This window comes from Boleophthalmus pectinirostris, unplaced genomic scaffold (genome assembly GCF_026225935.1).
Source record: "Boleophthalmus pectinirostris isolate CB_2022bp ecotype Guang Dong unplaced genomic scaffold, ASM2622593v1 HiC_scaffold_6, whole genome shotgun sequence".
Classification (NCBI taxonomy): Eukaryota; Metazoa; Chordata; class Actinopteri; order Gobiiformes; family Gobiidae; genus Boleophthalmus; species Boleophthalmus pectinirostris.
In genome coordinates this window covers 16,022,848-16,035,275 of record NW_026571447.1, presented here as the reverse complement: position 1 = coordinate 16,035,275, position 12,428 = coordinate 16,022,848, and the positions used below count along the sequence as shown (strand labels likewise).

Below are 12,428 nucleotides of genomic sequence, written 5' to 3'. Positions count from 1 at the left end.
ACGTGTGTATGGATAAGCAATATTGAGGAAAGCCAATATTTGCTTGCATTAAGAGTAGTGTGATCTTTTCCTCTGCATTAAATGTCATGATGTATCTTCTTTTACATGCCTCACATGTACACTGGTATTCTTCGTTTCCATTCTTGGATTCCTTCTCATCCATCTCACTGTGCGTGTATGTCTCTATCTATCTCTCTTTCTCTCTTTCTCTCTCCTTCACTCATCCATTTGGGCATCAGTGTCTGTTCTCCGACAGCGACTATTGTTTTTGTTTGTGTGAGCACATTCTTTCTTATTATTTCACTGGGAATGTAGTATGTGAAAATGCATTGTGTTTTTGAATTTTAGCGGCACTGTTGTTGGAATGATGAAGATATTTAGGTTTAGCTGCCATGGTGTGTGTGAGTGTACTCTGTGTTTGAGCCTGCTTGTCGGTCCATACCACATAGTGCCATACCAAGAAGTGTCCATGAACTAAACAACATTTTGGTGTTTTGTGTGTTTAGATTGTAATAACCCTCTCTGCTCCTGGGATCCTCTCCCACTTCTGCCATCATCTCATCCTTCCCCTCATCTCTCCATCACTGCTCTTCCATTTGTTGACCTCTGTGCCCTTCTCCTGTGACTCTTTGGTTTCCCATGCTTCATTGGGTCTGTTTTTCTGACATGCTCCTGCCTTGTTGTTTTTATTTTTGGCTTCTTTTTCCAATTTGCTTTCTCTTCTGCCCACTCCTCATCTCTGTGCCCTGCCTCACTACCGCCTTGTTCTGCTGCCTGCTTTCTTCTTTGTGTCTGTGGCACCCTTCCTTCCTACTTCCTTTTCCCCTCCTTTCTGTACTTCCTTTCCTTCGTCCCTCCGTCCCTCCTTCCTTTCCTTGTTGCAGGTGTCTGTCTGTCAGGAAATGATCACAGAGTTCCGAAACGCCGTCTCATGTAAGAAGAGTTCCCGCCTGCGTCGTCGTCGACCCCTCAGCAGTTCGGCAGCGCTGCGTCACCCTGCGCGTGTCGCCATGGGTGCCCCACGGCCTCTGCGCCTGGTCCGAGAGATGCGTCTGAGCAACGGGAAGCTCTACAGTGGAGCAGGACCACTGACCGGGGGCGCTGGAGGGGCATGTACAGGACCTGCAGATGTTGGCCCAGGACCACAGCGTATCCTAGATGACCCTCTAGGAGCCAACTCTACCCCTCCCCCTCCGGCGCCCACCCCAGTTATGCTGCCAGGGCGGGGGTGCTCTCACGTGCGCATCTGCCAGGAGTGCAGAAGAATCCAGAACATGAGAGCAGGGGGCAGTATAGGCTCCACAAGCAGCCGAATACCCCCCTCCTCTGCACCCCTGCCTCGCTTGCCCCCACCTCCACCCCAGTCCTCCTCTAACACAGACAGTGAGGGTGGAGGAGGGCCCAGTCCGAGGAGACTTCACCATAGCCCTCCACCCCACAGCAGCCGGCCCTGTCCGCCCCACAGCAGTAACAGCACAGACCTGATGGGGGACCAGGACTGAGAGCAGTACAAAAACTACTTCTTAATGGACCAATGTTTTGTTACTTTGGACAAAAGCTGCTGATGTTTGGAGTGCGCGTCCTTGAATGGACTTTTACAGAAAAATTTAACTGACAAACGAAACTCCCGTACACAGAACTGCTCGGTGTGAACAAGTCTGCACAGAAGAGAAGAGACAGAAGCTTCCTGACTTTCCTCACCTCCAGATTGGAGTCTTACACAGACACTTTGCCGAAAGAGAACAATCTCTGGTGTGAAAGGGAGCTGTGTCAAAGGACATACTGTATCTGTATGTGATTTAAAAGAACATATAAAGACTTCCAGAGAATAATTTCCTGTTGTTTTATTTTTTGGTTGTCTTGTTTTGTTACCATTGTTCAAAGTGGGAATCCAGAGTTAAATACAGCCTATTTGTGACAATATGGTGGATTATAAAATACTAAGAGATTTGACTTACTTATTTGAGTGTTGTGTCTTCTTCTGTGTGTGCCTACTGTTTTTGGGAGTAGCTGAATGAATGATTCACAAATAGTAGCAGAAGATACTATGTTCTATGTATGTCTTCAGTAAGTCTTTCAATGCCCTCATAGTGAGAAGCCCATTTAGCCTTTCTACATTCAGAGATAACCAGACAACTACAAAGAGGAGTGTGTGCCGGAGAGCAAGAGTTCGAAATGTGAAATTAATGTCCCTTGTTATCCAGAATAAGTCTTGCCAAGCCTGTACTTTTTCACCTTTGTTCACTAAGCGTAGAGGAGATACAGACAGGGAGAGTAGATAGGGGAAGCAAGTAAAAAGTGGGCTAGGGGAACCCAAGAAGCAGAGAGCACACTGGAGAATCCCAATGAGACAAAAGTAGAAGGTTTCCATTCGATCTGTCCTGATTTGTTAATTCTGGGCATCTTTTGAGGGGCTTGTAAATACGCCAGCGGGCTACTTCCTCGCTCACTGTTTAACCGACAGACTTGGCTGTCCACAGTGGCGACTTCTGCCAGACTGATAGACTCAACACACCCTCGTCAATACTGTCTCAAGCTTTTGATCGCCTAATTACTCCCTTTGGTGGCTGCAAACCCATTCACAAGGGGATTGAGTACAAGAAAACATGCTGATAAAGAGAACTGAAAGAAATGCATGTTTTAACATAGGCTATTAAAGGAATTAGATCTCTTTTAATGGAGCTGCTAATGTAAAAGCACACTGTTTTGTTAAACTCCATTCCTGCCCTGATACTGTATAGTACTGTATTAGCCCCAGAGCCTAAAGGAATACAGTGCTGGCTTTTATGCTTTGGATTGTACACGTTCCACATGGCTGCTAATGCCTCAGTGCACAATGTTGATGACAGGAGGAAAAGTAGCACAAGGTCAGTCAGAGGTAAAGTAAAAGAACACACTTAAGTGATACTGAGTTTTCTAGAGGAGAGTTACAATTTTCCCAACCCTATATTGCGCACCAATTTACAATAAATCAGTCCGAAGAGCACCTGCCACTGTAGAAGCCATATCTTTTGAAATGAAGAGCCCTTGATCCAGTGACCAAAAACTGACTCAAAATGAAGATCTCAGTTCAGGGATAAATATTTGAAGAGTACATTTAACCAATTATTCCACATGTTTACCCCCATGAATGTAATCAACTTATTGCTATTGTTAAAATATTATGTACAATAAGACAACACTAAAACAAGCTATCGTTTGTATGAAAAAGTGTGAACCACTGCCCTCAGTATTATTTGCATAGATTTCAGCTGCAGCTGTGCTATTTGTTTGACTCTAATTTATCAATATTTAAACAGGTCTCAAATCATTCACCACCACACACTGCGTCACTGCCCATTAACAGGGATTATTCTGTGCTCTTCCAAAACACAAATACACCACACAAGGAATCTTCTTTATTCGCATATATGGAAGAATTCATTTTAAACTTTTCTTATCTTTCTTTTCTAACTTTTACCAACATGTCTAGTGTTCACATTTGTTCAGATATCTCTAACTGGCCACTGTATTGGATGTGGCATGGATGATTGAGAACCACTATAAATCCAGGGATTTTTGTGTGTGTATGTGTTGTTTTTTTTCGAAGATGAGTCACAAAAATAATCTCTTCATGCTGCAAAAGGAAACCATGAATTAGCAAGTGGAAATAGATTTAAATGGTGAGTACATGGCCTGATAATTCTTTATACTTCTCTCAATACTCTTCAGATATAATTCAGAGTACTTAGCCCATAATAACACAAGCACTTTATAATTGTGACAAACAAAAGGACAAAAAAATGGTCAAAAAATGCCCTTACTACAACCAAAGCCTTTGTATCTTAACATACACACTACAACAAATATTTTCTCCATTTACTAAGCCATTTTTTTCAAAATTTCATAGACATAGAAAACCATTACTCAAATCCCAACACTATCACAGTATCTCACAGACAAATAAACCAACATAAACATATTCCATTTGGAAAATCCTGTGAGACCTGATTTGAAATTTAAATCACCGCTTCTCTGGGTGCTGCCAATCATCATTTTTAATTCCTGTCTCTTAATAATATCTCATCTCTTGTGCATATTTAACATTCATTTGGAGTGAACTCACATGCAGTACAACTCACATTAAAATTCCCCATAGGACTCCTTTGTTGTGTAGGTGAACTGTGCTCCGTTGTATGCTGTCTTCCTACTCCTGCTGAAAGAGATTTGTTCACACCACCGTGCCCCAGATAATGACTGATAAGTATGTTTGCCCACATTACATTGTTCCCTAAATGATTGCTGTCAGCAGAGGCCGGCTTGGATTTGATGGGCCTTCTTCATGCTCTTTGTTTACTCCTGTCTCTGTGCGTGGAATGCTGACAAGACTCTAAGCAACATCTTCATTTGTGATTCCCTGGATGTTTGTAGCCCCAACCGCCTGTTATACATCTTCAGATTCTCCATCCTCCTGTTTTCTCTGGTTCAGGCTGTGTGTAACTGTACTGGCAGCCGGCAGCAGGCAGCATCAACAGTGGCAGTTGTTTAGACGAAAAGCAAGGGAGGGTCATTTCAAAATAAATAAGAATAATAAAAGTGCCACAGTGAAATATTCTGTATGTTAGAAGAACAATGTGGGAAGACAGCCTAAAATAAAGATGTTTTTATTTTTACCATCAAGAAGTTAAAAATGCAGTATGTAACTTTTTGGTTACATACTGTCTCCTGCTTGTTTCTACGTATATGCCATTGCTCTTCCTGCAATGTTCCACAGTATGATATTAAACAGTTCTACCTTACATACATTTAATTAGAAGTGGTTTTATAGTAAATCAAAAATATCTAGAAAAACAGGCATTCTGTAAGCAGGATTGCCTCTCCATAGATATAACTTGTAAGTTGGTTTGGTTTGGTCTCCATGAAGATAGAAAAGTTTTTTTTTTTTTGCATTTAATACGTCAATGTTTTTATAAACATATAAAGGCATACACATTGATACAAAATAAATCATGTGTTTTGCAGACATTCAAACACTGATTTCAAAAACAAATTGCCTGTTGTGACAGTATCTGTGAAAATATTTACATTGATTAAGATGTTCACCTGCTTAAAGAGGGGAGTGGAGTTGTTTTTTATGTCATTCACACATGTTTAAGTAATCCTTTATTAGTCTGTCAACATCTCTAAAGCTCAAAATGTAATGTAGTGGTAGTTTTCATGTTAACAGCTGCTTTTACCTTTAGTTCAGTAGATGGGCAATTCCAGGGCTGAATTCACCCAAAAGATTCTAGTGAAGATGTATGGAGTTTAAAAACACAGTGGAGCAATTCCTGTATTACCACATGACATCACAAGGTGGAACAGAGTGAGAGAATGTGTGAATGAAACAAAACACCACCACATCCAGGTATGTTTTTGACAAGGAAACAATATAATAACATAGATCAGAAAATAATGTAAAATAGGCCCTTTACAAAGAAATACAATATGCACACATATATTTATAAACAAAACGTACGCCAGACCTTTTTAGTGAGTTTTTAATCTCATCCCATTAACCATCTCACATTCTCAAAAAAGGTCTTCAACTGGCTTTTACCAAATGGGCCCAGCACAGCAGGCGACATTATATATTTTAACTGTACAAAACAGAAAGTAACACAAACTTTATATCAACCTGATCAAACTGTACAAAACAGCACTTCAGAGGTGATACACTTCAATACAACACCAACACAAAACCAGACACATGCAGATGAGTGTGATTAACAGATTTTAGAAGTGGAAAAAACAAGCGCAACCAACAACCACAAACTGTCTGCAGACATTCAGTTTTAAGCAACTGTATTCTGGTACAGCTACTCTTTCATTTGCTGACATTCAAAAGTTGTTACTTCTCTAAAATGCAGACTAAACAACACAGCTTAACAAATATAAAAGAAAATACAGCCAAACAAATATAACACTGTTAATATTACATTGCGATGCAACTTCATGTAGAACTTTTGTAAGTATTTAAAATATAGTATTCTGATTTGTTACAAAATGCATTTTAATGCAGGTATTCAGTATTCTGTATAAGTATTCTTCCCATTGCCACCAATCAAACTGCATTGTTTTTTATATTGTGTCATGTAGGCTAGTCTTTCAGAAAATAAATTTTAAAAGCTTCCAAACTAATTCAGCATCACATAAATATACATAAAGTATACATAAAGGAGCCATTGTTGGCTGAAGCTGGAACATTTCAATTACAGACTGGAACAAAAATGAATGAGTCATTGAGTGGTGTATGATTTGCCATTACAGAGACTGAAATACAAGGCAATATGATGGTGGACTGCATTAGTTTGACTCTTGTGAGCTGTAAACCATGTTATAATGTTGTTACCTCTTCAAAAACATACCTAGAGTTGTGTTTTGTTTCATTCACACATGTTTGAGTAATTCTTTATTATTAGTCTGTCTACATCGCCAAAACTCAAAGTGATCTGTTCTACCTTATCATGAAGTGACAGTTTTCAAATTAACAGCTATATTTTACCTTTTGTTTAGAGATGGGTAATTCCAGGGCTGAAATGATCCAAATGATTCTACTGAATGTGTATGGAGTTTAAAAACAATAACACATCCTGTGTTTTCTTTTTAAGAGAACAGAAATATGTAGTATGTGTGTATTTGTTTGATTAAGTGAGTTTCATTCACGCAATTTTTTTTCCTTACTAGATTTCCATGACTTGTTCGTACAATTCCTCATCTCGTCTTGCTCTGACCATGTTGACCTCTGAATATGTCACATAATCATCTGAAGATTTTACTCGGCTGTGATTGGGGGACTGCAGCTTCACAGCAGCATAGACCACCTGCAGTACAAATATAAGAGAGTGAGAGAGACAGAAGAGATTCTGGTCCAAACAATGAGGTATCTTACCTCTTCTCTTTTTATAAGAGATGGTTTGGATGGATCCCAGACAGCATTCTGAGTATCTAAAGATAGAAATTACATTCATGAACTGAAGAAGTAAAAGTGCGATTATAACATTTATAACAGTAAAGAAGGAAGTAAACGTATTCACCGATGAAGATGTGGTTCCTTGAAGAAGGTGCACGTCTGTGTATAAAAGAAAAAGTGGTACATTTAATTTAAAAGTGCATTCTCTCAAAATGATCAGTTTAGTGATTTTAAGCAAATGGACTGTACAAATTGTATATTTTAGCTAAGCTAAGGTTCCTATACTTTAACTGCCGCTACAAAATATCAAATAGTAGATTTTTTTCAATTGAATAGTAATTGTTTTAAATAAATAAATATATGTATATATATATATATATATACATATACACACACACACACACATATATATATATATATATATATATATATATATATATATATATATATATAGTGCTGTCATGCGATTAAAAAAATTGAAAGATTAATTAATTATGATCTGTAATTAATTAATCTAATTAATCTCATTTTAATCTCACCTAAAAATTGCTGAGAAAAGCCTTCAATTTGAGGTATTTTCATTTAAATTCATTATTACATTATTGTGGCAGATCAAAAGACTGATATAGATTAAAAAAAGTGACTTTATAAAGTCATTTATTGTTTAACAAATCTCTCCAAATTGGCTGTTGAGCCCAAGTCTCCATGAATAAGAAACTGTTTGCTGTAAAGTAGCAAAGACGAGGAAATCTGAACATAATAACTTTTGTCTCCTTAAAGACAATAAAAAGTCCAGTCTTTCCTTAACCATATTAAAAATATTATTGATAGAGAAATGCTTTATATATGAGATCACTGGTTTTAGTCCTTGTTTTAGTCCTGGTTTTAGTCCTGGTTTAGACCTGCTTTAGTCCTACTTTAGTCCTAGTTTAGTCCTGGAATGGGTTAATCCTGGTTTTAGTCCTGGTGTTAGTTCTGGTTTAGTCCTGGTTTAGACCTGGTTTAGACCTGGTTTAGTCCTGGTTTAGTCCTGGACTGGATTAGTCCTGGTTTTAGTCCTGGTGTTAGTTCTGGTTTTAGTCCTGGTTTAGACCTGGTTTAGACCTGGTTTTAGTTCTGGTTTTAGTTCTGGTTTAGTCCTGGTTTAGACCTGGTTTAGTCCTGGTTTAGTCCTGGACTGGATTAGTCCTGGTTTTAGTCTTGGTGTTAGTTCTGGTTTAGAGGCGCACAGGAGGAAGCGCGGTTTACGCAGCGTACGCGAGAAAACGCGATCCACACGCGGCGCAGTGTCTACGGAAGGAAACGTGATCCGCGCGTTCTCAGGTTAATGACGATGATGAAGGTGTTTGTGTGTGTTTGTGTGTGTTTGTGTGTATTTGTGTGTGTTTGTGTGCGTGTCCCCTCATGTGGCAGGTCACTATAGGACAGTAGTGCAGACATCATGAGCCTATGCAGGTTGTTTTCACCAGTGACATTTAAGTTGTAGGTGATTTTATATTTGTTATTTTCTTTTATATTTCACGTCGGGAGAATAATTTCCAAGACACGAATGTGTTTTTTACCTGTGCACTGCTGCCTCTGTTCTACTGGCTCTTCGACCTCGTCCATTGTGCGACTGATGCCGCGAACGTGAACATGACGTTTACATCACTCTTACTGCGCACGTTTTGTGTGGGTTTCCGGCAATGAGTGGAATTACCGAAATAAAAAAGTGTATAAATGTGTTTTTGTGTAAAAACAGGTTTTATAATAAAACAACTCACATACAGAAACAGTAAAGTTAGAGATTAAAAATGAGATTAAAAATATGACTGTAATTAATTCATCGCAATTAACGTGATAATTTGACACCCCTAATGTATATATATATGTATATGTATGTATATGTATGTGTATATATATATATATATATATATATATATATATATATATATATATATATATATATATATATATATATATATATATATATATATTACTACCTGCACTACTAATCTGCATAAATAAACTCAATTTTACGACACACTATAGAGCCACATCAGCCCATGACATTATCAGTGTTATGCAGCTTTGCGCAACTCTCACAGAAACGAAACTTAAAACCGCATGACAAACTTGCATAAACTAAGCGAAGAAAAAAACAGCTCTTGTGCGCTGAATCAGCGCCGCTGATGCGGTCAACTTCTGCCGGACTAAAGAACACGAGTCAGTGGACACGACTCCTTCTAATCCCCAATTCACACCAAAGCGCAACGGCGCGTAAGCGCAGCAGCACAGCACACGAGCAGCAGACGCGCTGCTTTAGAACTCCATTTTAACCGGTCGGACCGTGTACACCGACAGTGTCATACGCGCGTCCAACGAGCGTCTGACGCTGACGCGCTGCTCGAGATAGGTTGGAGTTCTAATGTTGCAGCGTCAACGGCGCGTCTCCAAGGTTTTTATCAGGGGAAAGACAGGAAATAAACACGCGGTGTCAAAATAAACTTCCGATACAATTTCAAAATAATTTAACCAAAGTCAAGACAGCGATGTAAACAACGCGCACGTGATTTACGATGTCAGACACCAATTCTACAAGGACTCAGGACTAAACCAGGACTAAACCAGGACTAAACCAGAACCAGGACTCACTGTCGAAATGTGCTCGGAGGTCCTTCCGTGTAGCCCCGAGTGTCCGCGGGCGAAAGGACCGGTGCAGAGCTTGGAGAAGAGGTATGTGCAGCCATCGCGCTTTTCGGACACCTGCTCCGCGGGGCTCAGGGTTCGCTATCTCTCTCTCTCTCTCCAAGATTAGACCTGGTTTAGACCTGATTTAGTCCGGGTTTAGTAATGGTTTAGACCTGGTTTAGACCTGGTTTTGACCTGAATTAGTCCTGACCCGCCCTTAAAATTCCAGAACGTTAAAATTCCCGTTTCAGCGACTATTTTCCCTTATCCATCGGTGCAGGACTCTGTATCAACATATAAGCGTATCGGCCTTATTACCTTGACGGACATATGATTTTAATCACACTCATAATGTATGTTAATTATAGGTGATTTTACCTTATTAAGAAAAAAAAAACTGAGGTGTTTAATGTGCGTGCTAATAGATTTAAACCTCATTAAACGCAAATACGTTGCAGTTGTACACTTAATTCATAATACACTTAATACACATTCTAACTTAATACACTTTAACATAAAATAAATGATAAAAAGCAAGTACAAAATGTGATGTCTGAAAACAGTGAGAAGATGTGCAGGCTGCATAGCAGGAGCGTCTCTGACGCTCTGGTGTGAATTGAAACTTACATACGCGCAGCTCCGCCTACGTTAAGCGCTGCTGCAGCTCCTGGTGTGAATTCGGGGAGTGTACAGAGAGCTACAAGAGACGCTCAATTTAATGGCCCAGTGAAAGGTAATGAAACCCGGACATTTGCATCACTTTATAAAAAACCCGGACGGCCAGGACTACATTCGGTTTGTCGAATAAAAATTAACGTAATTGACGAAATTCTTAATGATCAATTATCGATTAATCGACTAAATAGATAGATAGATAGAATAATAGATAGATAGAATGATAGATACATAGATCAATCGATCGATCGATCTGCTTTATGAGTGACTGAGTCCACCATCATGAACACTGCACACTGACCGTCTGATGACAGTGAAGTACACTGTGGCAGCAATGATCCCTAACAGCAGTATGACGCTGATCACTATAGAAGAGACCACCCCCGCTGACAACGGCATCTGCTCTGGGAAAACAAGCAACAAACAAACAACTACATAAGCATTCATAAAAACACACAACACAAATGATGTGGTGTAATTAAATAAACAGTAACTTCATAATTGTTTAGATCTTCTCTTACAATTTCTCCATCAAATCTTTCTTCTTTTACCTTCAATGGGTAATTTTACAAGTATAATATAAAATTATTTATGTAGCCTATGTGATGTATATTTAGATGTATATATTATGAATGCACTGTTAACACCAGGCTTATGTAATAATACTGTAATACTCACTATTTACGACTAGTGTGGTTCTACTCCCAGGATGGGAACCACCAGGAAATGTTGTCATAGAACAGATGTATTCTCCTGCATCTCCAGCCTCCAGGTTTTTGATGACCAGGGAATAGTCTTTCAGGTCAGTTCTGTCCTTGTATGGATCAGGTATATTTGTCTGCTGATGCTCTACATTATGCACGATTTTGTTGCTGTTATCTCCAGATTGCGGTAGTTCCCACTGGACAAGAGTAACATTTTCCTTATTTTGACCGATTAACTCACAGGGCAAGATGACTTCTTGCCCCACATATCCCCACACCTTGGGCAACGTACGGATTTCAGCCTTCAAAACTGAAAAAAGGAGGCAGAACCGTTAGAATATATTTTATATTATCCTTATTTCTTTTAATTGTTGGGAGTCCATTTTACATTAATTTATGTTGGCCAAATTAGTGAAGAGTTTGAGAAATTTCTCAAGGTTTCCAACAAATACTGCAATTGGACTGCAGTTCCTTCTCAATGCACTTTTCAAATATGCCCAAGCATATCAACATTTGAGAGATACTGAATTATGATTATGCTAAACAAATCATGTACAAAACATACACATTTTATTGTACAAATCTCTTCATGATTTAAACTGGCACTTCGACAGTGATGACCTAGCTTTACATTAAAGAACAATACCCTTCTCAGGTAAAAGTCCAAAGCAGTGGTCTGAGAGTAAAGGGTAAAGGCTAAAAATACAATTACCAAAACTAAATTATGAGACAACAAAAATGTTTAAATTTTATATTGTCAATAAATCTGTGTGTGTGTGCGTGTGTCAGATGACATCAACTAAAATAAATAATGTTACAAGTGACTTTTGTGATCAGTTTCAACATTTATGGCTATTTCTGAATCACATCACGGCAGTGGAAAAAGTAGGCGGCCTAACCAAAATGTAGACTACTGCGCATTAAAATAGCCTATTTCTCTCAGCTAAAATGTAGTAACTGAAAACTGTTCTGAGAAGCACAATTTTATGTAAAAGTTACCCAAGTAAATGTAAGAGAGTACTAGCCGCTTCTCACCTGTGATGAGCGTCAGTAGGGGCCAGAGGCTCGGGGACAGGCTCGGCTTCATATTTGTCGCAGCCTTCGGACGCGCTCAAAGCACCGCGCGCGGCGCTCCATGTGAATTCACCACTTCCCCTTTAAAGGTTTACCAAAAGGAAGCAACCCAGCAAGAAGAATAGACACAGAAGCATAACAAGGAGGAAGTCAAGCTGAAAATGAGGTATTAGCCAGAGCATGGTGATTGTGTCGACCTTTGAACACACGCATATACTGTATTACTGATACTAGCTCCTGGGCGTGTCGCGTTTCTCATCAGGAAACAGCCCACTAACACGTTTAGATTTTATGTAGGATTTATATAATGACTTAAACAGTAGACATTTTTTTTTCCCATCAACAACACACACACAGAGTACCGCAGGGCACAA

At 39.2% G+C, this 12,428-nt stretch overlaps 2 protein-coding genes across 2 annotated transcripts in view; one reads left to right on the top strand and one right to left on the bottom strand.

Annotated features, from left to right (window-relative positions):
- The window catches only part of grik5 (glutamate receptor, ionotropic, kainate 5), a 126,276-nt gene extending 124,539 nt beyond the window's left edge, over positions 1 to 1,737 (top strand). Inside the window, exon 20 of the mRNA XM_055163837.1 lies at positions 885 to 1,737. Coding sequence (XP_055019812.1) covers positions 885 to 1,502 — 618 coding nt within the window. The 3' untranslated portion in view covers positions 1,503 to 1,737. The remainder of the gene's footprint in view (positions 1 to 884) is intronic.
- A 3,230-nt stretch (positions 1,738 to 4,967) lies between these two features.
- Positions 4,968 to 12,226, bottom strand: LOC110171859 (nectin-3-like). Its single transcript, XM_020937656.2, has 6 exons — positions 12,016 to 12,226; positions 10,955 to 11,290; positions 10,578 to 10,680; positions 7,056 to 7,090; positions 6,911 to 6,966; positions 4,968 to 6,842 (listed from the first exon to the last, which is right to left on the bottom strand). The coding sequence occupies exons 1-6, from the start codon at positions 12,065 to 12,067 to the stop codon at positions 6,702 to 6,704; spliced, it is 723 nt and encodes a 240-aa protein (XP_020793315.2). The 5' UTR covers positions 12,068 to 12,226; the 3' UTR covers positions 4,968 to 6,701.
- Between the last annotated feature and the right edge of the window lie 202 nt (positions 12,227 to 12,428).

Coding starts and splice junctions, on each gene's coding strand:
- LOC110171859 (XM_020937656.2), bottom strand. CDS start 12,067: ATGAAGCCGAGCCTGTCCCCGAGCCTCTGGCCCCTACTGACGCTCATC. Junction 7,091..10,577: donor TACTTCACTGTCATCAGACG/GTCAGTGTGCAG, acceptor TTTTATACACAG/ACGTGCACCTTCTTCAAGGA. Junction 6,843..6,910: donor CTCTTATAAAAAGAGAAGAG/GTAAGATACCTC, acceptor TTTGTACTGCAG/GTGGTCTATGCTGCTGTGAA.